Source organism: Natator depressus, chromosome 3, assembly GCF_965152275.1.
Source record: "Natator depressus isolate rNatDep1 chromosome 3, rNatDep2.hap1, whole genome shotgun sequence".
In the NCBI taxonomy this organism is placed as follows: Eukaryota; Metazoa; Chordata; order Testudines; family Cheloniidae; genus Natator; species Natator depressus.
In genome coordinates this window covers 46,798,520-46,826,391 of record NC_134236.1, presented here as the reverse complement: position 1 = coordinate 46,826,391, position 27,872 = coordinate 46,798,520, and the positions used below count along the sequence as shown (strand labels likewise).

The following is a 27,872-nucleotide window of genomic DNA, read 5'->3' as shown; positions in this document are numbered from 1 at the left end:
GATGGCTACATATTAGAGCCATTGCTGCAGCTTCCAGCTCTAGGAAGTCAGTACTTATACTGCTCATACCTGGCTTTTTCTTAAGTTCTTGGAGTGAAGAAAAAAAAAATCCTCAATTAAATCTATACATTGATAAAAACAGCTCAACTCAGAAAAAACTACTTGAAGAGATGCTGAATTAGTTCTAGAGAAAACATTTCATCCTCTCAGACAGGCATCCTGGAAACTATTACTCTAAAAAATAACTTACAGGTGATCCTTGTAGTAACTCTTCATTTCCATGTATTTGTTAGGTGACTGAAGATTTGAAGTCATGGCTGGAAAACCCAAACTTTACTACTTTAATGGGAGAGGCAAAATGGAATCGATTCGCTGGTTGTTAGCAGCTGCTGGGGTTGAGGTTTGTTTTGGTATCTTGAACCACCTGTGCATATACCTGCCTCAAAGCTCAAACTTACAGGTGTGTGGGGTAAACAAAAAATAAAGTGGAATTAACTATGTATGAACAAAACAGACGTTCTTTGTACCTGCACTAGATGCTATGTTAGTCTGGGTAGATAGAGGGGTGTGACCATGTTTTGGCAAAGCCACTTTAAACTATGCTAAAGAATAAGTTTGATTCTGAATATTTGCTACGTTAGTTGTCAGTGAAATGTTTGATATCCAGCTCATCAGTTATGGTGGTAACATGCACAATCTGGGGCAGGCAGGATTGCCATCTGTCTGCTTTATCTTCTTCTTTATCTTTTGGGCTGGTCTTTCCACTTTCATGGTGTTTAGTTTTTACCAGTGTGACTCCTACTCAAGGTTTGTAGTTTCAGCTGACTAATTAGTTCTCTGGCAGAGAATTAACTGTATCCCAAAAGCATTTTGTCTTCTCTGGTATGTATGAGGCTGAGCAGGGAATATTGAGCAAACTGATCAGGATCTGTTGGAAGCTATGCAGATGTTCTGAGCAGAGGAGGAAAGACAGGCAAGTGAAATGGAAGGAAACTGACATTAGCCATAGTCCTTTCTAGTGTGATGTCAGATTTCTAACTTCATAGAATCATAGAAGATTAGAGTTGGAAGAGACCTCAGGAGGTCATCTAGTCCAACCCTGCTCAAAGCAGGACCAACCCCAGCTAAATCATCCCAGCCAGGGCTTTGTCAAGCTGGGCCTTTAAAAACCTCTTAAGGATGGAGAGTCCACCATTTCCCAGGGTAATCCAGTGCTTCACCATCCTCCTAGTGAAATAGTTTTTCTTAATATCCAACCTAGACCTCTCCCAACTTCTTAAGAGAGAGCTTGGATGAGCACTTCCATAACATTTGCCTCTCTGCTCTCCCTCCCGTATAGTAACCATCCTGAAGTCACATTTAACTGACTTCTTGGTTCTAGAGCTCTGAAAAAACTCTGTTCATATCCTGAGTGGCACTTTTTTCTTTTTTCAGTTTCCTTTTCTTTTTGCGAATACAGAGTAACACGGCTGCTACTCTGAAACCTGTCTAATTGGCCTGATTTTCCACTCTTGCACCTTGTATAGTCATTCAAACCTGTGTGAAATGCTACCATGTGGCAATCAGGCTCTGTTATTTTTAGTATGTACTTAGTGTTGAAACTGGACATAGTGAGTTTTGTTTGTTTGGCTCACAAACCATGCAGTTCTCCTCATACCAGAACTGATGATAACTATTTGGATCCCTTAATACCATGATGATAGGAGTCTCTTGGATATTTTCCTAACTCTCTCTAGAACTGTATGTCAGAATTGATGAGACTTTCCTATTAATAAGAACAGCAGTGCTATAGAGTAAATTAGTATTCTGAGATTTGTTCCCTTCCAGCAAACACTTTTATATAATTTGTCTGAGTTTAACTCCCTGCAAAAGCTTACAGAAGCATACACTGTGCCAGCCAAACCTACGTTGCATGTGCTAGAAAGTTTTAAGTTTCTGTGCTTCAGGGAAACATTTTTGTGACGGATTGCATCACAGAAACTCCCTTGTGACTGCCACCTGAGTCAAAACCTCTGAGTCTGTTTTCCCTGCCAGCTTGGGACTTCAGTACCTTGCCATGTTTGAGCCAGACACGCTTGCCTGCTGCAAACACAGATCCAAGTCTGAACCACGTCCCCCACAAGCTGCAGGCTTAACTGAAAACTGCTTAAGAAGTGCTCTTGTCTCCAGCACTCAGATACCCAGCTCCCAATGGGGTCCAAACCCCGAATAAATCCGTTTTACCCTGTATAAAGCTTATATAGGGTAAACTCAAAAATTGTTCGCCCTCTATAATACTGATCAAAAGAGATGCACAGCTCTCCCCCTCTCCCCCCAGTATTAATACTTACTCTGGTTAATTAATAAGTAAAAAGTGATTTTTATTAAATACAAAAAGTAGGATTTAAGTGGTTCCAAGTAATAACAGATGGAACAAAATAAATTACCAAATAAAATACAATACGCAAGTCTATGTTCTTGTCAGTAGCTACAGGTGTGGTGCTCTGCTCTTGTTCGATGATGATAACAGTCGGCTTCATGCATGTTCCCTCTGTGTGCTGCCCCAGCTCTGCGCAGATAGCTGACACAGCAGACCCCGAGAGAACCCCCAAAGACCACAGACTCTAGTAAGGTACGAAGGACCTGGCCAGGTTTATTGTCAAACGAAGCACAATAATATTTCCTATAGACTCTACCAGACATACCATGAATATGTGTCCCCTGGCAATAGACACAGCTCAGCCGGTGGCGGGACACTCCACTGCCCCCTAGGCTGGACGACGATCTGCTCTTCCAGACCTATTCTTATACAGGTGCAGAACAGATTACTCATCCCTCCTGACATATTGAGGTGCAGCCCCTTTACCCATTAGGGTGCTGCTTCTCCCCTGTTACATGCTGGTTCAAACAAATCTATCCATCATGTTGTCCTTTTGACCCTGTATATACATGCATACAAATAGGATGAATATATCCATTAGATCATAACCTTTTTATAGATATGTTACATGGCATATCTAGCATAAAACATATTCCAGCTATGTCATATTTACACTCATAAGCATGTGTCTATAAAGCATTATGGTGTGCAACATCACAATCTTATTTCCTGGGAAATCTTGTGTTTAATACAAAAGCTAAGTCAGAATTTTGAGCAGTTTATCTATTTTGGTCATTTTACTGGTATTTAATCCTAATGTGATAAAGCATAATACAAGACACATGCATATTATCTAAACATAATCCCTGGGTTGTTCGAAGGCCCCTGTGTAGAACAGTATTAACTGCCTCTCCTTTGCTCCCACTCTGCTGGAAAAAATACATTATGTAGGTCACTTTAAATGTTGGCATTTGGGGTGTCACTATAGCATTAAATACTTCAGTCTTGTTGATGCTTTTAAAGTAGCTATTCTCCTCGGTATTGCAGTGCCAATCTAAATGCTGATGTGTACAATCAAGGCTTGGCATGCTGAGGGGGGACTTATTTTTAAAACCAGGTTTGCTGAACCAAAGTAACTTTATTTCCTTCATCTATGAAAATAGCTGGGGTCCCTCCTGCAATTAATGATTTTGTTTTGAGTGCCTCCACTGTTACAATTTTGTTACTGACTCCCATTGACTGTTCACATCAATTTCATTACCAAAGTAGCAGTTCTTCTGAAAGTAACTGGAAACAACCCAGGGTGTTATTGGACCCCCATTTCCAGGGCAATATAAAAGATTGGGGTGGGAGTATGTGACTGTTTCCTTTTTCCTTTCCAAAGATGGATTTCTGCTCTTTCAACAAGTGCCCTTGGTGGAAATTGATGGGATGCAGATGGTGCAGACCAGAGCAATTCTCAGCTATATAGCAGCAAAATACAAACTCTATGGAAAGGACCTGAAAGAGAGAGCAATGTACTGTAACAACACTATTCTTACTCAGTCTTCTGTAGTAACCAACTGATTAACGAGAGCTTATCTAGCAAACAGATGTGGGTGCCTCAGTGGAGTTACACTGATGTAACTGAGATCAGATTCTGGCCCACTAATTTGTTGTATTCTAATGATTTATATCTAACAGATCTGAGCCAGTAAGTTGCTCTGCTCTGATTTTAATCAGTCTGGCTAGGCAGCCACCACAGAAGTTGGCAGGTGATGGGGTTAAATCCAAATCTCTTGTAGGCATATTCCAATATTTGTGATTCTGTTCATAAGAAATTGTAAACCTGCAATATTGATTCATAATATTTATTAAATCTGCATTTATAATTCTTCTATTTGACATAATTGTAAATCTGCAATATTGATTTACAATTCTGTATTAAAGCTTGCAAACCGTACCTTGCAAACCGCTCAATTGGCTTTGCTTTCTCTAAATTGATACTTTCTCACTTGTTATTAAGATGGACGCTTGTAACACCAAACCGCTCATATTGACTCTAAATTGATACTTTCTCTCACTTATTATGAGGACGCTTGTAAAACTAAACCGCTCAATTTGACTCTGAATTGATACTTTCTCACTTATTATTAAGACTGACGCTTGTAAAACTAAACGGCTTAATTGACTCTGCTTTCTCTGTATTGGCGCTTTTCATTGATTGTAATTGAGATTGACGCTTATAAATGTAAACCAATCAATTAACGTTACTTTCTCAAATGGTTATGTTCAATTGGCTCTACTTTGCAAACAGATACTTTGTGATGGAGATTGACATGATTGTTAACTAACTTCACTTTATGTTCAATTGGCTCTACTTTGCAAACAGATACTTTGTGATGGAGATTGACATGCTTGTTAACTAACTTCACTTTATGTTCAATTGGCTCCACTTTGCAAACGGATACTTTGTGATGGAGATTGACATGCTTGTTTGTAACACCCATGAAGAACCGCGAATTGGAGCGGCACTCATAGAAATGTCACATAGAGACCCCCCACCCTCTATAGTTTGGATCAGGAATGTTAAAAAACTGGGAGTCTCAAATAAATAACACCTTTGTATAATAGAAGAAAGGCAATACCGAAGGAATGTTAAAAGACAGGGAGTCTCAAATAAAATAACAATACTCGGTGAAATGAGAAATACGTTTTTTTATTAAAGTAAGGAATGTATGTGAATGAATGGTGGGTTTTGAATAATCAGGGAAGTGCCAGCCTAGGAATTTAACATCGATTGGCCGAAGAAGACGCCAGGTGGAGACAACCAGAGAACCCCACCGGAGGGCAGACTGGGATCTACCCGACCAATTCAAAGGATGAAGAAAGCTGATGAGCACCTGACAGCCGTCCTGGAGCAGTCATGACTAACAATATGACAAAGCAAATTCCATGGACTGGCATAGGAAGAAATTCCTATAAAAATGGATACTAAGGACTGAGAACTTTGAGTCTCCAGTTCTGCCACTACCCTTCAGGAGCATCGGATGCGCATCTGACACGGACTCGGCTCCACTCTCGTGTACAGGTTACCTGGCCAGTACCCTGTCACGAGCAACCTCTAGGCTGGTAACTATAAACCCCTATGCAGAACTGGTATGAATGAATGAATGAATGAATGAATGAATGAATATATATATATATAGTTAAGCAAGGAATAAGTAACGATAGGACAGTGTGAGTTTTATATTTCTTTATTATATTTACAATAAATGTGGCATTTTGCCTTTCCCCTCTAATAAGATCCTGCTGGTTTTTATTTTATTGGTACAACATTTTGGTGTAACATTTTGGTGGAGAATTGCGAAAGGGGGAATATTGGTAAAAAACCTCAGTTATTGTAAATATTGGTGTGCACACTGCCAGCTCTAGTGAGCTAGGCATTTCTATTAGGTTAACCAGACCTGCTGGCCTCCGAGAAGGTAGCAGGGGACCTGCTGGCCTCCGAGAAGGTAGCAGGAAAAACAGATTAAACCAGACCTGCTGGCCTCCGAGAAGGTAGCAGGGGACCTGTTGGCCTCCGAGAAGGTAACAGGAAAAACAGATTAAACCAGACCTGCTGGCCTCCGAGAAGGTAGCAGGGGACCTGCTGGCCTCCGAGAAGGTAGCAGGAAAAACAGATTAAACCAGACCTGCTGGCCTCCGAGAAGGTAGCAGGGAGAAACAGGTTAACCGGACCTGCTGGCCTCCGAGAAGGTAGCAGGGAGAAACAGGTTAACCGGACCTGCTGGCCTCCGAGAAGGTAGCAGGGAGAAACAGGTTAACCAGACCTGCTGGCCTCCGAGAAGGTAGCAGGGAAGAAAAAGCATAGATTAAGCACTGAATAAAATCAGGAGTGATAGAAAAATTAAAAATTTGTTAGAATGTTAAAGAAAAAACAGGGTAAAGCAGGTATGGAGGGAGGAATGAAACCGGAGGGAGCTCCAGCCTCCGCTTTCATTAGAGAAATTACACCTTTCAAACAAGTCCTCCAAAGATATGGACATAATCCATGGACTGAACAAGTCCTTGTAGATGTCTGTACTATATCAGACCTAGAGGATAGATTGGCTCAATACATCCTCATGTACAAACCTTCTAGTGCTGCCAAACGAGACGCAGCAGCTATTTGGCTATTATGGGAGGCATGTAATAACAGTTACCTCCGCCTAACTACCTGTAAAGAAAATAAAATTTCTCTGCAGGAAAAACTAACCCAATTGGAAAAAGGGATAGAGAATTGGAAAGTGGTGGCAATAAACTCACAAAGCCAGATGGAAATAATAAAAGAGGCACTGCAGGAATACAAAAGTAAAGAGAGATTCCTGACAGAGCAAACTACCGCATTTAAACAAATAGAAAAAGAAAACCAAGCCCTAATTAAAGAGAATCAGGTCCTACAAGGGATGGTTAAAAAGCTAACATTAGAACAAGGCAGAACCCCGGTAAACCACAGTCGTTGTGAATCTATTATCAAACAGCTTAAATTGAAATTGGGCTTTGCCACCCGTCAAATTGCGGCTGTTAGCTCAGGAGAATGGGACCCTGCCGACCTTAATCTAAAATCAGATTGCGGGGGGGAAGCCTGGGATCACTGGGATCCCCAAGGAATTTGGGAGAAAGATATTTTGGACGACCTAAAGGAAAGTCCTTCAGCCTCAGTGGCTGCTTTAGAACGGCGCACCATTACTACCCCCAGGGCGGACGCTGAGGGAGGGGGTAATGAACAAATCACAACTATCCCGGTGTCAGCAGCAGACCTAAAAGCAATGGCGGACCACCTAGGTACACTAAATAGGGAATCCTTTTCCCGGTGGTGTACCGATGCCTTCCTATTAGCCGGGAGGGAGAGATTAACCACTACAGAGATCTACCGGCTTATGGGGATATGCGCAGCTCCAGAAATAAGAGCCACACTGGACCGCATTAGGGTAGAAGAAGCTACCAATGAATTATCCCTAATGGCGATTTTCGGGGAACAAATAGGCAGGAGAAATTTTATAGCCCAAGCTGTGGCTTCAGCCCAGGGTCCCAATGAAGACCCAGAAAACTATCTTACTCGATGGGCATTAATGCAGGTGATGGCCGGTCTAGTAACCGTGGCTGGCATTGCCAATTTATATACCTTACCATTCCCCATCTCCTCCCTGAGAGATTGTGCCGCGTCACTACTACCATATTATTCAGGGAAACTGGCTGTTTGGCAGGATGGCCATCCTGCTACTTTAGAAGAATTAAGGGGGATGGTGCAGCAAATTACCACACATGCAGGACCAAAACCTAACATAAAAAAAGAAAGAGTGGCATATGTAGCTGCCATGGAGCCAACAGTCACCTATTCAAATGAAAGTGGGGAAAAGGGAATTTTAGCACCCCGTGGAGGTTCCTGGAGAGGGAGGTCTCGAGGACGGGGAAATTATCATGCAGGAGGGAGGTTATATCCAGAAACACACAGAGCTCGAATAACTGAGGAGAATAGACCATCTCAGGGATGCCCCGATAAGCTCGATCCAGATATGCGTCGAATGATGTGGAGATTGTTAATGCAGCTGGGAGGGGATCGGGAAAAATGGGACAAGGCTCCTATGGCTGATATCATGAGGGAAATCCTAAGATTGCAAAGCCAGCAGAGGAGGGTATCTGGGGTAACCACCCCAAGCGCTCCTCCGATGGATTTGCCTCCTCCCCCTGCAGAGGATCAAGAATACTTCTAGGGAAGCCCGCTGAGTGTAGAATCCCCACCTGGTATAGGAGCACAGCAGTGGAGATTCATAGGAAAGTTAACATGGGATCCAGGAGGAAGACCCCACATATACATTCAGCAGGGAGACCAAGCTCCTACCCTAGCCCTAATTGATACCGGAGCCTCAGTCTCCTTAATTAAGGCAACCCCCCACAATGGCAGGAAGGGGCAGGAGGTAATCCTGCAGTCATTTCAGGGGAAACCCAGTATGGGACAAGAATGGACACAAGTCCCTTTCACAGTACAAGGTTTCCCGTCCTCAGTGCAATGCTATAGCACAACTGGGAACTTAATTCAAACAAAATACATGACTAACGATGTAATTCTAGGAACGGACTGGTTGTTTAAAAACAATATCCTAATCGATTTACCCCGGAGTGCCCTGTGGAGGCTGGAAGCTCTCCCCCCTTTTTTTTATCAAAAGAGAGCCAAAACAACGTGGTTTCCAAAAGAGGAGACCGATCAATTGCAGCCCTCACTGCCCAACAGAAAGAGGAGTGGCGTGCAAAGTTTCCCGTGGTCTGGACCCAGAAGAAAACATATTGTGGTAAAATCAATGCTTGTGTCAAAATTATAGGGGAACTAATACCGCCCCAGAAACAATACAGGTACCCCAAAGAAGCTGAAGCACAATTGATCCAGATCATCAAGGACCTGGAAGAACAGGGGGTTATTAGGAAAACTAACTCTCCCTTTAACTCCCCTGTGTGGCCAGTCATAAAGGCAGACGGACAGTCCTGGCGACTAACTATTGACTACAGAAGGATCAACAAAGGAAGCATACCCATGGCTCCCATTGTGGCAGATATGACACATGTCCAAAAAGTACAAGCCACCTCCAGGTACTTTTCAGTTATAGATCTGGCTAACTGTTTCTTTGCAATACCCTTACACCCTGATTCACAGGACCGGTTTGCCTTCACCATAAGGGATCAGCAATACACATTTCAACGCTTACCCCAAGGATTCCAAGACTCTCCAGCTATTGCCCACAGACATGTGGTAGATATGCTGGATCAATTAAGTCCAGCAGATCGACTACTCGTTTTTTCCTATGTGGATGATATTTTGGTTTTCGGGGAGCTCGAGACGCAGGTACAAAGGCTTACAGAGGATGTCCTCACACTGATCCAGGACACCGGATTCAAGGTAAGCCTGGAAAAAGCACAATTGGTGCAAACCCAGGTCAGTTACCTAGGGATTATCATTGGTCAAGAGGGAAGGCAGGTAGATCAAAGGAAGGTGAGGGCATTAATTGAAATGCCAGCTCCTACCGATGTACACTCCTTAAGGGTTTTGCTAGGGGGATTCAACTTTTTACGGCCCCATATCTATAAATATGCAGAGATCACCCTTCCTTTATGGAAATTACTTAAGAAAAAGACACATTGGGAATGGGGTCCAGACCAGGATACGGCTTTAAACACCTTAAAACAAAAAGCCCTAACCGCCCCTGCTTTGCGCTTCCCGGATGAATCAAAACCATTTGTCATCCGGTTAGCAGCTAATGAAGTGGCCATGGCAGCCACCCTCTTACAACAAAGTGAGAACCAGAAATTGGTACCCGTAGCATACGAATCTAAGAAATTGCAGGGAGCGGAATTAAATTTTGACACTTGCGAACGGGAGTGCCTGACAGCAGTATGGGCTGTTCAATCCTTTGAGCCGCTTACGGGCAGTGCCCCAATTACAATACAGAGCACACATACACCTCTGAAATACATCCTGTCTGGAAAGTTGATAGGAGGCAGGGTATCTAATACCAGGATGGCGCAATGGACCCTAACCCTGGTAAACAGAGGAGTCCGGGCTGACACAGTGGCTAAACCTGACATGCTGACTCATGCTCTTATCGAAAGGGGGACTAAGCATGAATGTCCGCTAGTTACACTAGAACAGAGAATCATGCAAGCCCAAGCGCCCCCCCTTGAAGAACTAGATACAGTGGGTCGGGAAAGACACATTTGGTTCACCGATGGCAGTTCCATGGTGATCCATGGCAAAAAGAGAATCAGATATGCAGCCATAAATTTAGAAGAAGAGGTGTTAACAGGATATTTAGATCACGGCTCGGCACAACATGCCGAACTCCATGCAATATATCAAGTTTTAAAACAGTATGCAGCAGACAAATGCCCCAAAACTGTATACATCTATGCTGACAGCAACTATTGCGTGAATGGAGTGCAATATTGGATGTTTGATTGGCAAAAGAATGGCTGGAAAGCCGCGGATGGTAAAGAAATAGCGTACATAGAGGAATGGAAATGGATTTATGCCTGGGTTACCTCTCATCCCGATCAGTTAAAAATCAAACATGTAAAGGCACATGGGAAAGGCTCAGCAGCTGAAACCATCTGGAATAACCGTGCCGATGCTATAGCCAGAGACTATGAAGGGATAGCAGCAGTAACCCGAAGGCAGGAACAGAAGGTATTAGGATCAGTCCACGTCCCAGGAAGAATTCAAAGGCAGGAACTGGTGAATATAGCTCACCAATTCATGCACGAAGGAGTGGAGGGGACGTTGGGAAGGTTGAAGCAAGTGGCAGAATGGAGGGGGATGAGAGATGATGTAGAAACATGGGTCAGGAACTGTGTTCAGTGCGCCAGAGATAAAGCCCGACCCCCATACCAGCCTCAACTGCTACATCAAAGAAGGCTGGGTCCCTGGCATAGGATCCAAATAGATTTCATTGACAAATTACCACGAAGTAAAGAAGGATTCCGGTACTTGCTAGTAATCATAGATTCGTTCTCAGGATGGGTGGAAGCTTTCCCTACTAGGGACAATAGCGCTCGTACCGCGGCTAAGAAACTATTCTCTGAAGTAGTTTGCAGATATGGGACTCCCGAGATTATTGATTCAGACAACGGAGGATCATTTGTGGGAAACATATTTACCCTAATGCTTAAAGCTTTGGGGGTGTCACACAAACTTCATGTTCCATACAGACCCCAGTCCTCGGGACAAGTGGAACGAATGAACCGCACTATTAAAGAAGCTCTCAGGAAAGTTGTGGACCGCACCGGTAAAGACTGGCCTGAGAAGCTTCCACTAATACTGGCAGCTACCGCAGCAGCAACAGGCTGAGAACTAAAATACAGCCTTACCAAATCCTCTTCGGGCAGGCAATGAGGCTGGTCATTAACCCTGAGCAAACATCAGATACGGAGATAAACAATCCGCTCGGAGCTCATGAGCACTGGCAGTGGCTAAAGCAGCTGCAGGAAGATAAAGCCACCTTACAGCATAGGGTGAGCCAAGCCATTGAGCTCATGAATACAAGAATGGAAAACAAAAAACCTGGGGACTCACTGTTATGGGAGCCAGGGGATCAGGTAATGTACTTAAGGCTGGGCAAAAGGGATCACACATTAGAGTCGAAGTGGACTGGACCCTACTCCATAGTTGATCGCCTCAGCCCTCTCATTTATCGCATAGACAAGAATGGGAAATTAAAATGGGTTCACGTTTCACAACTCAAGCTGTTCTCATGACTTAATCCTCTCACACTGTAATTGTATTTTCAGACACAACACCCTGATAACAGTTGTGAACCAGGACCTGCAGACGTGGTACGTTTATTTTCATTCCTGCAGGCACCAAAGACTGCTGCTTAAAACCGCCAGCTCTGATCCTTATCAGAAGGGCAAAACAATGCCTCCAACGAGATGGAAATCAGAGCTGCCACAGAGGCGGCAGCCCCCGTTCTGGATCAAAGCGTTAACCCTACTTACAGTGGTGAGCACACGACACTCAGGCGCTTTCATGACCATCAATAACAATGATATCCATGCTCCGGGATACATGGGACAAGGTAAATCAATTCTCACTGCCTTACTAATACATGCACAAGCCAACAACACACCATGGCTTCCACCACAAGAGACAGACATTCACTTAAGATGGGTTGATCTAAAAACTAATCTCACATTAACAACTTTAGGGGAAACACATGTATATATTGGAGAAGGGGAACTGGGGCTACAAGTAAATATCTCAGTCGCCGCAGGAAGGAAAAAACATTGGATGGTGGGGGTACGGACGGCAGGATATGTGGGAGATACCACCATACTTTCAGACTACCCCTCGCTCCCTTATATATGGGAGGGCTTTATAAAATCCGGGGACCTTGTAACCGTAATTGTAGTCTACTGCCCAAGTCACACACATGCAATGACATTCCCAGATGGGTGTGAATGGACTTGGGAAAAAGAGTATGTGTTTATAAGAAACACCCCGGTACAAATGGCAAAACCAGCGTTATTTAAAACTCAGACTACCCCGGTAAAAGCCTTGGTGAGCCCCCTGCTGGTTAAAGTAAGAATTGACATGGATTGGACACGACTAAATGTATCAAAAGTAGAGCCCAAGTGTATGCCTTTTTCTCTCCCCATACTAATAGCCTGGCTAAAGACACATAAGCTGTCCCCTCCAGATACCCCTCACCCCAGAACTAAAAGAGACATTATGGATACCATGCTAGGCGGGTTCGGAGCAGGAGCAGGACTTGCCAACTCAGTAGATTTGGAAACTATTAAAAACAAATTAAACTCCCTGGCTCAACTACAGGACAACCTGATACAAAAACAAGTACATGCCAATGTAGACTTGGTCCAAATTGGTCTGGGCAACTTAAAGGCGCAGTGGAATCTCTGGCAATGGCTCAATACTACTACATGGCTTATGCACAAGAAAAGTTTAGATATAGGAAACCACACGGCCATAGCCATGGGATGCACTGAAATGCAGATACTTGCCCTAGCCACGCTGGAATATGAAATGTTCTGGGTCATATCGGGAAATATTAAGGTTTTGATGCATTTGGTAAAACAAAGAAAGAGATCTTTATTTGACACTTATCAATATGACTGGATGCAGTACGTTTCCAGTAGCGTAAAACCAGACTTGTTAATAGGGGAAATTGTTGTCAAAATTGCACACCAACGGTCCCTGGAGGCAAAGGTATGGAAAGTTAGCCCACTTCCCATATTACACATGGGATCCTTCTGGCTACCCCAAACCTCGAGCCAATGGGCTGGGGAGGGAGGGAAGCTATTGGACACTAGAGGTTGTACCGAATGGACTCCTCAACAGTGGGTGTGCCTCACCTTGCCTGTGGCTCCAGAACCTTGTAGTAAAGATACATCACTAGGATCATGTATATGGGACGAATTGGACAATGAGACCAAAGTATTGTATAATGGACAATGTGTGTGTATTAATTCTTGGGAGGAAGTATTCTGGGAAGACGGGAGTGTTAGCAGTCCTCCAGTAGATGAATGTAAGTGCAATGTAAGTGCTATATTCACTAAAAGCCACACATACTATTTACCACAGCCAAAAAAGTCTCAGCTAACATTAAATGCAGAGTTGGCTGAATTCTCCATTGACCTTGGAATTCAATGGCACGACCTTACTGATAGTCTAATAAGAAGTAAAGAAGTGACACATTTTCTAGAACAAACAAATGATCAGGTGGGAAATCGAACTATTCATATTATACATACCAATGGGGACATGTTAAGAATTGCCACAGCAGAAAAACAAATAACAACTTATCACTGGTATGATATATTCTCTGGATGGTCCCCAACCACCACTGGTATCCTATCAGTAATGCTACATCCCTTGATAATAGTTTTATTATTAAATTGTATCTGCATAATCGGAATGTGTGGTATGGGTTTTTGGATAAAAAGAATGTACACTCGATTAGAATCGCAGAGTCAAATAGCCTCACAGTACCTCCTCTTGAACAGGCTACATAATAGGTGACACTGACGATTATCTGTATATCTTAGTGTCAAAAGGGGGATTATGTAGGCATATTCCAATATTTGTGATTCTGTTCATAAGAAATTGTAAACCTGCAATATTGATTCATAATATTTATTAAATCTGCATTTATAATTCTTCTATTTGACATAATTGTAAATCTGCAATATTGATTTACAATTCTGTATTAAAGCTTGCAAACCGTACCTTGCAAACCGCTCAATTGGCTTTGCTTTCTCTAAATTGATACTTTCTCACTTGTTATTAAGATGGACGCTTGTAACACCAAACCGCTCATATTGACTCTAAATTGATACTTTCTCTCACTTATTATGAGGACGCTTGTAAAACTAAACCGCTCAATTTGACTCTGAATTGATACTTTCTCACTTATTATTAAGACTGACGCTTGTAAAACTAAACGGCTTAATTGACTCTGCTTTCTCTGTATTGGCGCTTTTCATTGATTGTAATTGAGATTGACGCTTATAAATGTAAACCAATCAATTAACGTTACTTTCTCAAATGGTTATGTTCAATTGGCTCTACTTTGCAAACAGATACTTTGTGATGGAGATTGACATGATTGTTAACTAACTTCACTTTATGTTCAATTGGCTCTACTTTGCAAACAGATACTTTGTGATGGAGATTGACATGCTTGTTTGTAACACCCATGAAGAACCGCGAATTGGAGCGGCACTCATAGAAATGTCACATAGAGACCCCCCACCCTCTATAGTTTGGATCAGGAATGTTAAAAAACTGGGAGTCTCAAATAAATAACACCTTTGTATAATAGAAGAAAGGCAATACCGAAGGAATGTTAAAAGACAGGGAGTCTCAAATAAAATAACAATACTCGGTGAAATGAGAAATACGTTTTTTTATTAAAGTAAGGAATGTATGTGAATGAATGGTGGGTTTTGAATAATCAGGGAAGTGCCAGCCTAGGAATTTAACATCGATTGGCCGAAGAAGACGCCAGGTGGAGACAACCAGAGAACCCCACCGGAGGGCAGACTGGGATCCACCCGACCAATTCAAAGGATGAAGAAAGCTGATGAGCACCTGACAGCCGTCCTGGAGCAGTCATGACTAACAATATGACAAAGCAAATTCCATGGACTGGCATAGGAAGAAATTCCTATAAAAATGGATACTAAGGACTGAGAACTTTGAGTCTCCAGTTCTGCCACTACCCTTCAGGAGCATCGGATGCGCATCTGACACGGACTCGGCTCCACTCTCGTGTACAGGTTACCTGGCCAGTACCCTGTCACGAGCAACCTCTAGGCTGGTAACTATAAACCCCTATGCAGAACTGGTATGAATGAATGAATGAATGAATATATATATATATATATATATATATATATATATATATATATATATATAGTTAAGCAAGGAATAAGTAACGATAGGACAGTGTGAGTTTTATATTTCTTTATTATATTTACAATAAATGTGGCATTTTGCCTTTCCCCTCTAATAAGATCCTGCTGGTTTTTATTTTATTGGTACAACATTTTGGTGTAACACTCTTACAAAGAAAAATGGTTTGGTGACCAGAACTTCAATTTTATTCCTGTTGCTGCAAAATCAGACTTTGCATAGTGTGATGTTGCCTTCAAGTAGGATCACATTACACAGCAGCATTATAAAGAGTACATTTTCAAGTATTCCTTCAGTAGCTGTGGGGAAGGGTGTTTAATCTCTGCTGGTCGATGTTTGGGTTAATTTGAAATTACATCTAGTCTAATTACATCCTGTGTGTCTACCAGTCTAATTGTGACCTGTTTCTCTGGGGTCTTGGAACTCTGGGTATTCAGGCTTTGCATGCCTGTCTGTCTTCAGCAAGTAGTTGCTGAATCGACTAGAGGGGATGCCATTTTAGATTTGGTTTTGGTGAGTAGTGAGGACCTCATAGAAGAAATGGTTGTAGGGGATAGTCTTGGCTCAAGTGATCATGAGTTAATTCAGTTCAAACTGAACGGAAGGATTAACAAAAATAAATCTGCAACTAGGGTTTGATTTCAAAAGGGCTGACTTTCAAAAGTTAAGGAAATTAGTTAGGGAAGTGGATTGGACTGAAGAATTTATAGATCTAAAGGTAGAGGAGGCCTGGGATTATTTTAAATCAAAGCTGCAGAAGCTATCGGAAGCCTGCATCCCAAGAAAGGGGAAAAAATTCATAGGCAGGAGTTGTAGACCAAGCTGGATGAGCAAGCATCTCAGAGAGGTGATTAAGAAAAAGCAGAAAGCATACAGGGAGTGGAAGAAGGGAGGGATCAGCAAGGAAAGCTACCTTATTGAGGTCAGAACATGTAGGGATAAAGTGAGACAGGCTAAAAGTCAAGTAGAGTTGGACCTTGCAAAGGGAATTAAAACCAATAGTAAAAGGTTCTATAGTCATATAAATAAGAAGAAAACAAAGAAGAAGTGGGACCGCTAAACACTGAGGATGGAGTGGAGGTCAAGGATAATCTAGGCATGGCCCAATAGCTAAACAAGTACCTTGCCTCAGTCTTTAATAAGACTAAAGAGGATCTTAGGGTTAATGGTAGCATGACAAATGGGAATGGAGGTAGACATTACCATATTTGAGGTAGAAGCGAAACTCCAACAGCTTAATGGGACTAAATCGGGGGGCCCAGATAATCTTCATCCAAGAATATTAAAGGAATTGGCACATGAAATTGCAAGCCCATTAGCAAGACTTTTTAATGAATCTGTAAACTCAGGGGTTGTACTGTATGATTGGAGAATTGCTGACATAGTTCCTATTTTTAAGAAAGGGAAAAAAAGTGATCCGGGTAACTATAGGCCTGTTAGTTTGACATCTGTAGTATGCAAGGTCTTGGAAAAAATTTTGAAGGAGAAGGTAGTTAAACACATTGAAGTCAATGGTAAATGGGACAAAATACAACATGGTTTTACAAAAGGTAGATCGTGCCAAACAAACCTGATCTCCTTCTTTGAAAAAGTAACAGATTTTTTAGAAAAAGGAAATGCAGTGGATCTAATTTACCTAAATTTTAGTAAGGCATTTGATACCGTGCCACATGGGGAATTATTAGTTAAATTGGATAAGATGGGGATCAATAGGAAAATTGAAAGGTGGATAAGGAATTGGTTAAAGGGGAGACTACAACGGGTTCTACTGAAAGGTGAACTGTCAGGCTGGAGGGAGGTTACCAATGGAGTTCCTCAAGGATCGGTTTTGGGACCAATCTTATTTAATCTTTTTATTACTGACCTCGGCACAAAAAGTGGGAGTGTGCTAATCAAGTTTGCAGATGATACAAAGCTGGGAGGTATTGCCAATTTAGAGAAGGACTGGGATATCCTACAGGAGGATCTGGATGACCTTGTAAACTGGAGTAATAGTAATAGGATGAAATTTAATAGTGAGAAGTGTAAGGTTATGCATTTAGGGATTAATAACAAGAATTTTAGTTATAAGCTAGGGACGCATCAATTAGAAGTAACGGAGGAGGAAAAGGACCTTGGAGTATTGGTTGATCATAGGATGACTATGATATGGCCGTGAAAAAAGCTAATGCAGTCTTGGGATGCATCAGGAGAGGTATTTCCAGTAGAGATAAGGAGGTTTTAGTACCGTTATACAAGGCACTGTTGAGACCTCACCTGGAATACTGTGTGCAGTTCTGCTCTCCCATGTTTAGGTGAATTCAAGAAGGATGAATTCAAACTGGAACAGGTACAGAAAAGGGCTACAGGATGATCCGAGGAATGGAAAACTTGTCTTATGAAAGGAGACTCAAGGAGCTTGGCTTGTTTAGCCTAACTAAAAGAAGATTGAGGGGAGATATGATTGCTCTCTATAAATATATCAGAGGGATAAATACCGGAGAGGGAGAGGAATTATTTAAGCTCAGTACCAATGTGGACACAAGAACAAATGGATATAAACTGGCCACCAGGAAATTTAGACTATAAATTAGACGAAGGTTTCTAACCATCAGAGGAGTGAAGTTTTGGAATAGCCTTCCAAGGGAAGCAGTGGGGGCAAAAGATCTATCTGGCTTTAAGATTAAACTCGATAAGTTTATGGAGGAGATGGTATGATGGGATAACATGGTTTTGGTAATTAAATATTCATGGTAAATAGGCCCAATGGCCTGTGATGGGATATTAGATGGGGTGGGATCCGAGTTACCCAGAAAAGAATTTTCTGTAGTATCTGGCTGATGAATCTTGCCCATATGCTCAGGGTTTAGCTGATCACCATATTTGGGGTTGGGAAGGAATTTTCCTCCAGGGCAGATTGAAAGAGGCCCTGGAGGTTTTTCGCCTTCTTTTAGCATGGGGCACGGGTCACTTGCTGGAGGATTCTCTGCTCCTTGAAGTCTTTAAACTACGATTTGAGGACTTCAATAGCACAGATATAGGTGTGAGGTTTTTTGCAGGAGTGGTAGGTGAAATTCTGTGGCCTGAGTTGTGCAGGAGGTCAGACTAGATCATCATAATGGTCCCTTCTGACCTAAATATCTATGAATCTATACTCCCTCCTTTAAGGCAAACTGAAAGTTGGAAGTAGCATTATTGTTAAACACTTATATAGTTGTAATACCTAGAAGCCAATTAGTTCAGGACCCCATTTTTGTGGGCATTGTACAAAAATAGGAAATGACCATACTTACCCCAAAGAGCTTAACCTAAAAGACTCGAAACTGCAGCTGGGAGAGACGCGTACACATGGGCCACGGTGGAGGTTCAGGAAGGCAAGGTGATAAATAGGGTGCGGGCAGGAGCAGTAATCACAACTCACTGGTTGTCTTACTACATACATGAACCAGGGGATATTATGTAAGACACAACTTCCTATAACTTGGCTTCTCTGAGAATCTTTCTTCTAGCAGAATACCTCCTTGTTAATTATCTCTAGGTTTAACTTGAGCCACAGCCTTTACATTTTAAGCCATTTCCAGATGATTTGATTCACACTTGTATGGTGGCCAACCTTATTACTTATTGCATGTGGCTGAAAGTTTTTGAAGTGCCTTAGAATATATGTGGGGAAGGTGTAAAAGAGCTACCAGTGATTGTTCCAGAGTAATCAGCTCTAGATAGTCATAATTTTTTAACTGAAATAGGACCCCAGTTGTGAAGCTGACAGAGGCTAAAGTTTGCACTGATATCTAAAAATGTCTCCTAATGAATGAATTGGGTCCTTTTGAGAGAGCTTTTCAAGAGACTGTCTCTTTAGAAAAGAGGGTGGGATTAGAGTTCACATAATTGAGTCATAGTCTTGTGTGATGAGCCTCTAATTTCTAGTGAGACAGGCTGAATGGATGCAAGGAGGCCATCTCACCAGGTCATGTTCAATTGTTAAATCTTCTTGGTATTATGTTTTGAGTTAATGTCCAGATATCTCCGATCCAGAAAACTGAATAAAGGGGGATATCTGAAAATTGCTACACTAAATCAAATCTGGCTAGGTACTGCAGTCTACTACAAACTAAGAAATTGCTCCCACTCCAGTTGAAGTCAGCAGCAAAACTTTGATTGGCATCAGTGTAGTATTGTTTAAAAAAGCCCACTGTTACTAAGATCCCTAAGATGAGCTCATGCAATGCGGGCAAGAGGAGCAGCAGTGTCAGGGCCATCGCATGAATCCAACAGCCTCTTTATAAACACTAAATTCCCTTCTTAAATTGAAGAAGCAGCTTTTCCTGCAGGAAAATAATTATACTTGTACTACAGCAAAACAAAGCTGACTAGTGATGCCTCTTTAGCCTAAGTAAAAGTGCACTTTAACTGACAGTCTCTATTTCTCTTTAGGATTGACATGTATGTGGAAGGAACAACTGACCTAATGGGGTTAATTTTAATGTGCCATTTTTTATCAGCTGAGAATAAGGAGAAGCAGCACGCTGTAATAATTGAAAAGGCCACAAACAGATATGAAAGGTGTGTGGCAAAACGCATTTGCTCACTCATGTTACCCTTGAGACTTCTGTAACGATGCAAAGCAGGATCTTAGAGTGGGCACAACAGGAAGCAGAAGAACAGGACCTGCTTTTTTGATCAATGTTGTAACTAGTAAATCACAAGACAAGAGAGTAGTGGGGGACTGTCAGACCCAAAATCAGATGAAGGAACAGGATGAGCAGTACTTTACCCATCTGTCTATAATGTTTAGAAAGAACAGTTGTGTTATAGTGAGGAATTTCAGGCTGGAGGACATGCTGCCACTTAAAAAAAATCCTTAGAATTTCTAAAAATTATAGATTGCGATACTGCATGACAATAAATTATAATCTACTGGAGGTAATTCTATAAAAGATTTCATTCTGACCGATAGAGAAATTAATCATTCAACTAAAAACTGATGGTTGTGGAAACACAATATAGTCCCATCCAGTAAGCACCAACTTCCCAAAGCTGAAAACAATCATGAGCAAACTTGAGTGTGAGGAAAAACGTAAAACATAAAAATGTGAATAGTTGGAAGTTGACTAAAAATGCTCTATTAGATGCTTCCTGCCCAAAATCATGAAAGAAGGCTTCTTCAGGTTGGCTTGTTCTTCAAAAACCTGGTTAAAACATTAAATGAGTGAAATAATAAATTTCCATATATAAAACAAATAGAAAAATGGGGAGGTTGATAGCAATGAGCAGAGATTGGCAGTTAAGGAATTGACAGTTGATAAGGGAAGCTTAAAAAGCAGACAAATGAAGAAAAATCTATGGCCAACAGAGGTTTGAAGATCGAAGGAATTCTTCAAATGTAGTAAAACAAACTAAACCTTAGCAGGGGTTTAGGTCTGATATGAAATAAGGTTGATAATTGTCAGTCACGATGTAGAACAGGCAGAAGTAATCAGATATTTCTATTTTATTTGGGTAAAGAAGCTGAATGATATATTAATATTTTACAATGATGAAATACTTTCTATTCCATCATTAACTAGGGAGGATGTTAAACAGCAACTATTAGCCAGTCCTGCAGACTTAAAAATATTTAACTGTGATCCAAAACTGACTGACTTACCAAATATTAACATACCTATTTCACAAAGCAGCTGCCTATTAGAATCTCCCTATCTAAGGTACTTATGGCCCTGACCACTGTAGTATCTGAGCACCTCACACTCTTCATCGCCGTTACCTCACAGGCATGTTGTGAAGTTAAGGGAGTACTATTTGTTCCTATATTACAGATTGGGAACTGAGGTACAGAAAGGGTAAAGGTACAATCCATAATGATGCTTAGGTGCCTGTGTCCCAGTTTTAGGCACCACTATGATCCACAAAACCTGTGCTTGGCTATAGAGACATTTTAACTTTCCCTGGCCCAGTTAATATTTACTTCAATTATTTAATGTGGAACAACCTCAGTAGGACAGAATGAGGGAGTCCCACGTCAGACTGTCCTTTGGTTAGGGCACTCCCCAGAGGTGGCAGATCCGTATTCAAATCTCTTACCTGCATCAGGAGCGGGGAAATTGGAACCAGAGATCTCCCACATTCTGGGTGAGTATCCAAACCACTAGGCCAGCAGTTCTCAAAATGTGGGTCCGGACCCCAAAAATGGGATTGCCAGGACTGGCTTACATGTTGAATGGGCCTGGGGCTGAAGCCTGAGCCCCACTAGCCGCGGCTGAAGCCAAAGCCCGAGAGCTTCAGCCCTGAGTGGCAAGACTCAGGTTGCAGGCCCCCTGCCTGGGGCTGAAGCCCTTGAGTTTCAGCTTTGGTCCCCCTGCCTGGAGCAGTGGGGCTCAGGCTCCCGCCTCCCCCCGCCCCAACCCAGGACAGTGGGGCTTGGGCAGGCTGAGGCTTCGGTCCCCCCTCCTGGGGCTGTGAAATAATTTTTGTTGTCAGAAGGGGGTCGCAGTGCAATGAAGTTTGAGAAGTCCTGCGCTAGGTGAAAGGTTTTAAAGAAGCACCTCCTCTCTTCTTCCAGTTTTGTTTTGGGCCCTGCATGCAAGTTAAGTGGCTGAACCCCAATCTTCCCCAGTTTGTAGATTGCAAGCTGAGCTAGGTGCCTCCCTGCGGCCCTCACTTAGGTTCCTACCTCTGTGAGACAGGCAAGGCTTAGGACACACTCTTCTCTTCAGCATCTCCTATTGGTTAGCTTAGGCAGCTCTTTGCCTAGCTGATTTTTGTGGGTCGCATTGTAATGCACCTCTCTCCCCAGGCACTGTATAGGAGCCTACATGCCTAACTCAGGTTTTGTGGATCACATTGTTATTCCTGTAATTGTTTCCGTCTCTCTCTCCTAGCCACCTAAACCTTTTATGTGGCACTCAACATTGCAACATCTAAGTCCCTTCCGATGTACCTTGCCCAGGGTACACAGGATGTTCATGGCAGAGCAGGAATTGAACTGACTTCTCCCATGGCCTAGCTAGTGTTAGTCCTCTTGTACAGTAGAGAAAGAGAAGCAAAGAGGCCCAGCAACTTCATTGGAGGTTGGTGGTCTAGATAGTGAAGCTTTGGCTCGAGCACTTTAAAAGATACTAATTAGAGTTCCCTGTGTCCACACTGTGACATTTTTGTGCATGTATCTTGCAGATCTTAAAAGACTACGGACAGGATTTTCTTGTTGGCAATCAATTCAGCTGGGCAGATGTTCATCTGCTTGAAGCCATTTTAATGGTAGAAGAGAAGAAGTCCAGTGTTATCTTGGAGTTCCCTCAGTTACAGGTAACTACACTAACACCTAAAACAGACACTTGACAGAAATGTCTCAGAGCCATTTGAAAAATAAACCTTTGCACATATAGCACGTTTTTTGTTGTTTTGTTTTTTTTTTTAAAACACTGCACAAACACAAACAATGTTTCTCTAACTTTGTCATTCTGTGAATCCTTTATCTGATCCCTTTTCTTTCCAGTCCCCACAGCTTCCCTCTGGAAAACCTCGTCATAGATTAAAAACCAATAGAAAGTGATAGCCCTGTTATAGGAATATATAATTTGTCTTAAATTCTGTACAATGGCTTTTCATTCTCCTTTCAGTTCTGTGGGGCTATTCAGTAGACAATAGCTCCAGGTCACAAGATGTGACTTGTATGAGGTGGTATTAAAATTATAGATAACTGATGCTTTCCCTTCACTCTGTGTCAATACAGGACAGGAGATATCCCCTGTTATCCCTTTACCATTAGTGAGAATAATGTGATGGAGTTGGGCGGGAAACAGGGAAGGCTGGTTGCTAGGCTAACTGTTCCTTTTGTGCCATTCTCTAGTCTCTGATGACTAAAAGCTTAAATTGCATAGTTAGGATAAAATAAGAAGAAACATGTTAAATTACCCTAATGACTTGGTCTAAGAGAGAGATGAATATAGGAGCACAATTTACATAAGCAGTTAGAGGACCCACATACAGAAGACTACTAACGCTAAGCTATTCTGAGTCACAGCACCGATGCAGGAGTGTCTTCAAGTTCCATAGAACTGCATTGACACTCACGATTTTTGGGAGCCCTTCCTTTGTTGCACTAGCACCAGTTGAGCTCTACCATACTAACAATGGTGAGAGTATGTGGTGGAGATATTTAGAGCAGGTGTTGACAACAGGGTATCAAAAACACTAGCAGCTGGTCTAATCTAGCCCTCCCTGCTGGAGCCAGATTGGTGCTAAAACGATGGTGGGAGAGTTCCTTAAAGTGGCCTGTGTAGACAAGGCTTAGGGAACGCTGGATCCTAAAACATTAGTCTCCATACAACTTCACTCATGTACCTTAAGGTACAGACAGCCCATGCAATTTGAACATAGCAAGGTGACAACTCTTCTAATTTTCCTGTTTATCATTTGTACACTTAATTTTATTTATTCTCCCAGAAATGGGGACAAAGATGAGCATCCTCTGTTACTTTTGTTACCACTTCTATTGGCCTCCATTGTTCACTTACAGTAAGATTAGTTTTAGGTTCTTTAAGGTAAGTGTAACAGGGTAGCTGAACCCAGTTTAAGTTACTGGTCCAGCTCTGCTATTCTGGTCCAGGTCTGCTATTCCAGTCCAGGTGTTCCCATTTGGTCAATTAGGAGGCTGGGAGAGCACCTTGGGTGGTAAGAGGCCTGGTAAGAAAGGGACTGTGAGCAGACTGAGACAGAAAAAGGGCAGGCAGTGAGAGCTGCTAGAGACAGAAGGTGGTTCCTGGGATACAGTTGAAGTCAGGAGAGCAGAAAGAGGCATTTTCTGGCTAGTGTCCGCAAGCCAGAGAGACAGGGCTGAAAGAAGTGGGAGCAGCAGAGGGGCTTACCCACTGACATCTCCTGGAGAGGGAGAACTGGATCCTGAGGAACAGTGAGAAGGCCAGGGAGAGTGATGAATCATAGAATATCAGGGTTGGAAGGGACCTCAGGAGGTCATCTAGTCCAACCCCCTGCTCAAAGCAGGACCAATCCCCAATTAAATCATCCCAGCCAGGGCTTTGTCAAGCCTGACCTTAAAAACTTCTAAGGAAGGAGATTCTACCATCTCCCTAGGTAACGCATTCCAGTGTTTCATCACCCTCCTAGTGAAAAAGTTTTTCCTAATATCCAACCTAAACCTCCCCCACTGCAACTTGAGACCATGGATGCTCCCAACCGAAAGGCTGGGGGAGCCTCCACTGGGAAGAGTAGGGTTTCACCCCAGAAGGAAGGGCTGGGTTGGTGGTCCTGGCAGAGGGATGGACAAGGACTGAGGAACCTACCTGTGATGGAAGACTTTGGGGCAGAGGTGGGCAAACTACGGCCCGCGGGCCACATCTGGCCCGTGGGACTGTCCTGCCCAGCCCCTGAGCTCCTGGCCTGGGAGGCTAGCCCCTGGCCCCTCCCCTGCTGTCACCCCTCCCCCCCAGCTTCAGCGCGCCACACGGGCAGCACTCTGGGCGACGGGGCTGCGTGCTCCTGCAGAGCAGAGTGGCAGCGTGTCTAGCTCTGGGCGGGCGGCGCAGCTCCCAGACATGCTGCTCTGAGCAGCATGGTCAGGGGGCTGGGGGGTTGGATAAGGGGCAGGAGGTCCCAGGGGGCAGTTGGATGGGGTGGAGGTTTGGGGGCAGCAGTAGGGAATGGGAAACACGGAGTGGTTGGATAGGGCATAGGTTCGGGGGGGGGGGCAGGGGACAGGGAACGGGAGGGGGGGTTATATAGGGATGGGGTCCCAAGAGGGGACAGTCAGGAGACAAGGAGCAAGGGGGGTTGGATGGGTCAGGTGTTCTGAGGGGGGCAGTCGGGAGTGGGAAGTGGGAGGGGGCAGATAGGGGCCGGGGGCTAGGCTGTTCGGGGAGGCACAGCCTTCCCAACGCAGCCCTCCATACAGTTTCGCACCCTGATGTGGCTCTCGGGCCAAAAAGTTTGCCCATCCCTGCATTGGGGTATGGTCAGAACAAGAACTGGGTGATACTGACTGTGTTTTGGGGATTCTGTTATGAACTATTTGCACTATGTTTTGTCAATAAACTGTTGATGGACTAGAGGACAAGCTTGCATGGAGTTACTGGGGACATGAGAGGGCTATCACAAAGGGGCTCCTGAGAGGAGGCCATGCATTTACAGTAAGCCACAAGATATTTGGCGCTGTCTTCTGGACAGCATTTCCCTCACTTGCCTGAACAATACAGAATTGCAGGTTCATAATGCAAATTCTTTATACATTTCAAGGTGAGAATACCCTTTCCTGGGATGGTGTGATGCTCTGTATCTTGGGGGAACACCGTACACCCCCATGTTCTTCTTTATAAAATGATTGCATGGTATCCAATGCAAAGTTTGTCATGTTGGGTGTCTTTGGAAGGCTCATGATGCACTGAGCATGGTTGTTACAGTAATGTTATAGTAAGGTTATAATTTCATGTATTTAGTTATGAGGCTGAAAATGTATCCTCGTGGCTTAAAAATAAGCCCAGGCAAAAACACTCCAAAACCTGAGAGGCAGTTCACACCTCATCAGGGCATGTATGGGACAAACCCAGCCCAGCCCTACAGGAACAAAGGACGTTGGCCTAGGCAGCAACAAAAGAATCTGTCAGACTCTCCAGTGAGTCAGCCCCCTTCCTTTGGTCAGTTTGGAACAGCAATGAGGTAATGCTCACCTGATTCTGAAGGGTTGGGGAGGGTGCAAAACCAAGAGGGAAGAAAGGGCATGATAAAAGAGAGAGACATTTGCCATGCGCGCATGCTCTCTCTCTCTCTCTTCCACCTACATCTACAGACACAACACCAAGCGACTGAAGTGATGATCAAAGGGGAGAGCCAGGCTGAAGGGTGAGAAGCATCTAAGTTTGTAAGGGCACTGAAAGTGTTAAGAGCAGCTTAGAAGCGTTTTGCTTTTATTTCATTTGACCAAATCTGACTTATAATCACTTAAAAATTTATCTTTGTAGTTTGTTTATTCTACCTGAAGCAGTGCGTTTGGTTTGAAGTGTATCAGAGACTCCTCTGGGGATAACAAGCCTGGTACATATCAATTTCTTTGTTAAACTGACGAAACTCATAAGCTTGCAGTGTCCAGCGGGTATAACTGGACACTGCAAGACGGAGGTTCCTAGGGTTGTGTCTGGGACCGGAGATATTGACTAGTGTCATTCGGTTGCACAGTCCAAGGAGTAGCTTACATGCCAGAAGCTGTGCATGAACAGCTGACAAGTGGGGGTTCTCACAGCAGAGCAGGGTAAGGCTGGCTCCCAGAGTCAAGGATTATGGTGACCTAGCAGGTCACCGGTCCAGATAACACCAGAGGAGAATATCACAGATGGCTTTTGTGAAAAGCCTTCCTAGAGGGGCCTCTAGGTTTCTCAGTTGGTGAACTATAGAAACGCACAAGGTGACAAACATAAGAGACACACATCAATGTGTTGGGAATCCTGAACTAGCTGTTGAGAACTACATACCTTTTCCAGGCCTGAAGAAGAACTCAGTGTGACTCGAAAGCTTGTCTCTCACCAACAGAAGTTGGTCCAGTAAAAGATACTACCTCACCCATCTTGTCTACCTTAAACTCTGGCATTCTTATGGTTAAATGGCAACCAAACACTGCCTTCTTCAGTCAGGTCCTCTGCTTTTACACAAATTGATGTAATTTTTTTCCCTCTCACGTTCTGGCCTTTAAATATTCTTGTGATGTTTCCTGTTTTTAGGCTTTTAAAGCAAGAATAAGCAACATCCCCACAGTTAAGAAATTTCTGGAGCCTGGCAGCCAGAGGAAACCTGTCCCTGATGATAAATATATGGAGACTGAAGAAAGTCCTCCAAATGAACTTTTAATGTGTAAGCAAATTAATGTGGCTGGTTAAAATAGCACTGATGAGCTCAGTTCTAGCAAATACTCACACTTAAACTGCTTAGAATGTACATATGCTGGTAAGCTACAGATAAAGGTATATCACACTTGAACGGAAGAGCTAACTGAAAAATATGTGATGCTAGAGAGGTGGATAACAAATAGAAAACACGATGTACAAATATTAATTACTATGCTACTTGTCTGCATTTAGTAAGATGTATTTTTATTAAATTTCTCTTGCTGTTCTGAGTTAATAAAATTAATACACATATTGTCTAGCTAGAAAATTTTGATTTTCTGAGGGAAGGTGAAACCTCCAGCATAATCACTTTTCACTAGTATAAGCGTTTTCTGCCAACTCCAAGGGTTTACTCTAAAATCCAGAGAAGATTTTAGTGGGATGAAGGGTTCTGTTTTGCTTGCACTTAGCTTTTTGATGGTGGAAAATGACCCCTGGAAAATGAGTAATTTTTTTTAAAAGCCAGGAGGATGTTACTAGATCTCTCAAGTGAGTCAAGTTTGTGAGACACTGTCAAGGTTCCTCCCCCACTCTGAACACTAGGGTACAGATGTGGGGACCTGCATGAAAACCTCCTAAGCTTATTTTTACCAGCTTAGGTCAAAACTTCCCCAAGGTACAAAATATTCCACCCTTTGTCCTTGGATTGGCTGCTACCACCAAACAAATACTGGTTACTGGGGAAGAGCTGTTTGGAAACGTCTTT

At 43.0% G+C, this 27,872-nt stretch overlaps 2 protein-coding genes across 2 annotated transcripts; both read left to right on the top strand.

The window, feature by feature from the left end:
• Positions 1 to 313: 313 nt before the first annotated feature.
• Positions 314 to 27,322, top strand: LOC141984476 (glutathione S-transferase 3-like). The gene is made up of 6 exons (XM_074947557.1): positions 314 to 410; positions 3,687 to 3,876; positions 19,713 to 19,841; positions 21,095 to 21,107; positions 22,449 to 22,580; positions 27,002 to 27,322. The coding sequence occupies exons 1-6, from the start codon at positions 314 to 316 to the stop codon at positions 27,155 to 27,157; spliced, it is 717 nt and encodes a 238-aa protein (XP_074803658.1). The 3' UTR covers positions 27,158 to 27,322.
• Positions 11,408 to 14,207, top strand: LOC141983808 (uncharacterized). Its single transcript, XM_074946815.1, has 3 exons — positions 11,408 to 11,464; positions 11,657 to 13,006; positions 14,174 to 14,207. Exons 2-3 carry the CDS (start codon positions 11,784 to 11,786, stop codon positions 14,205 to 14,207), a joined length of 1,257 nt encoding a protein of 418 aa, XP_074802916.1. The 5' UTR covers positions 11,408 to 11,464; positions 11,657 to 11,783.
• Positions 27,323 to 27,872: the final 550 nt, after the last annotated feature.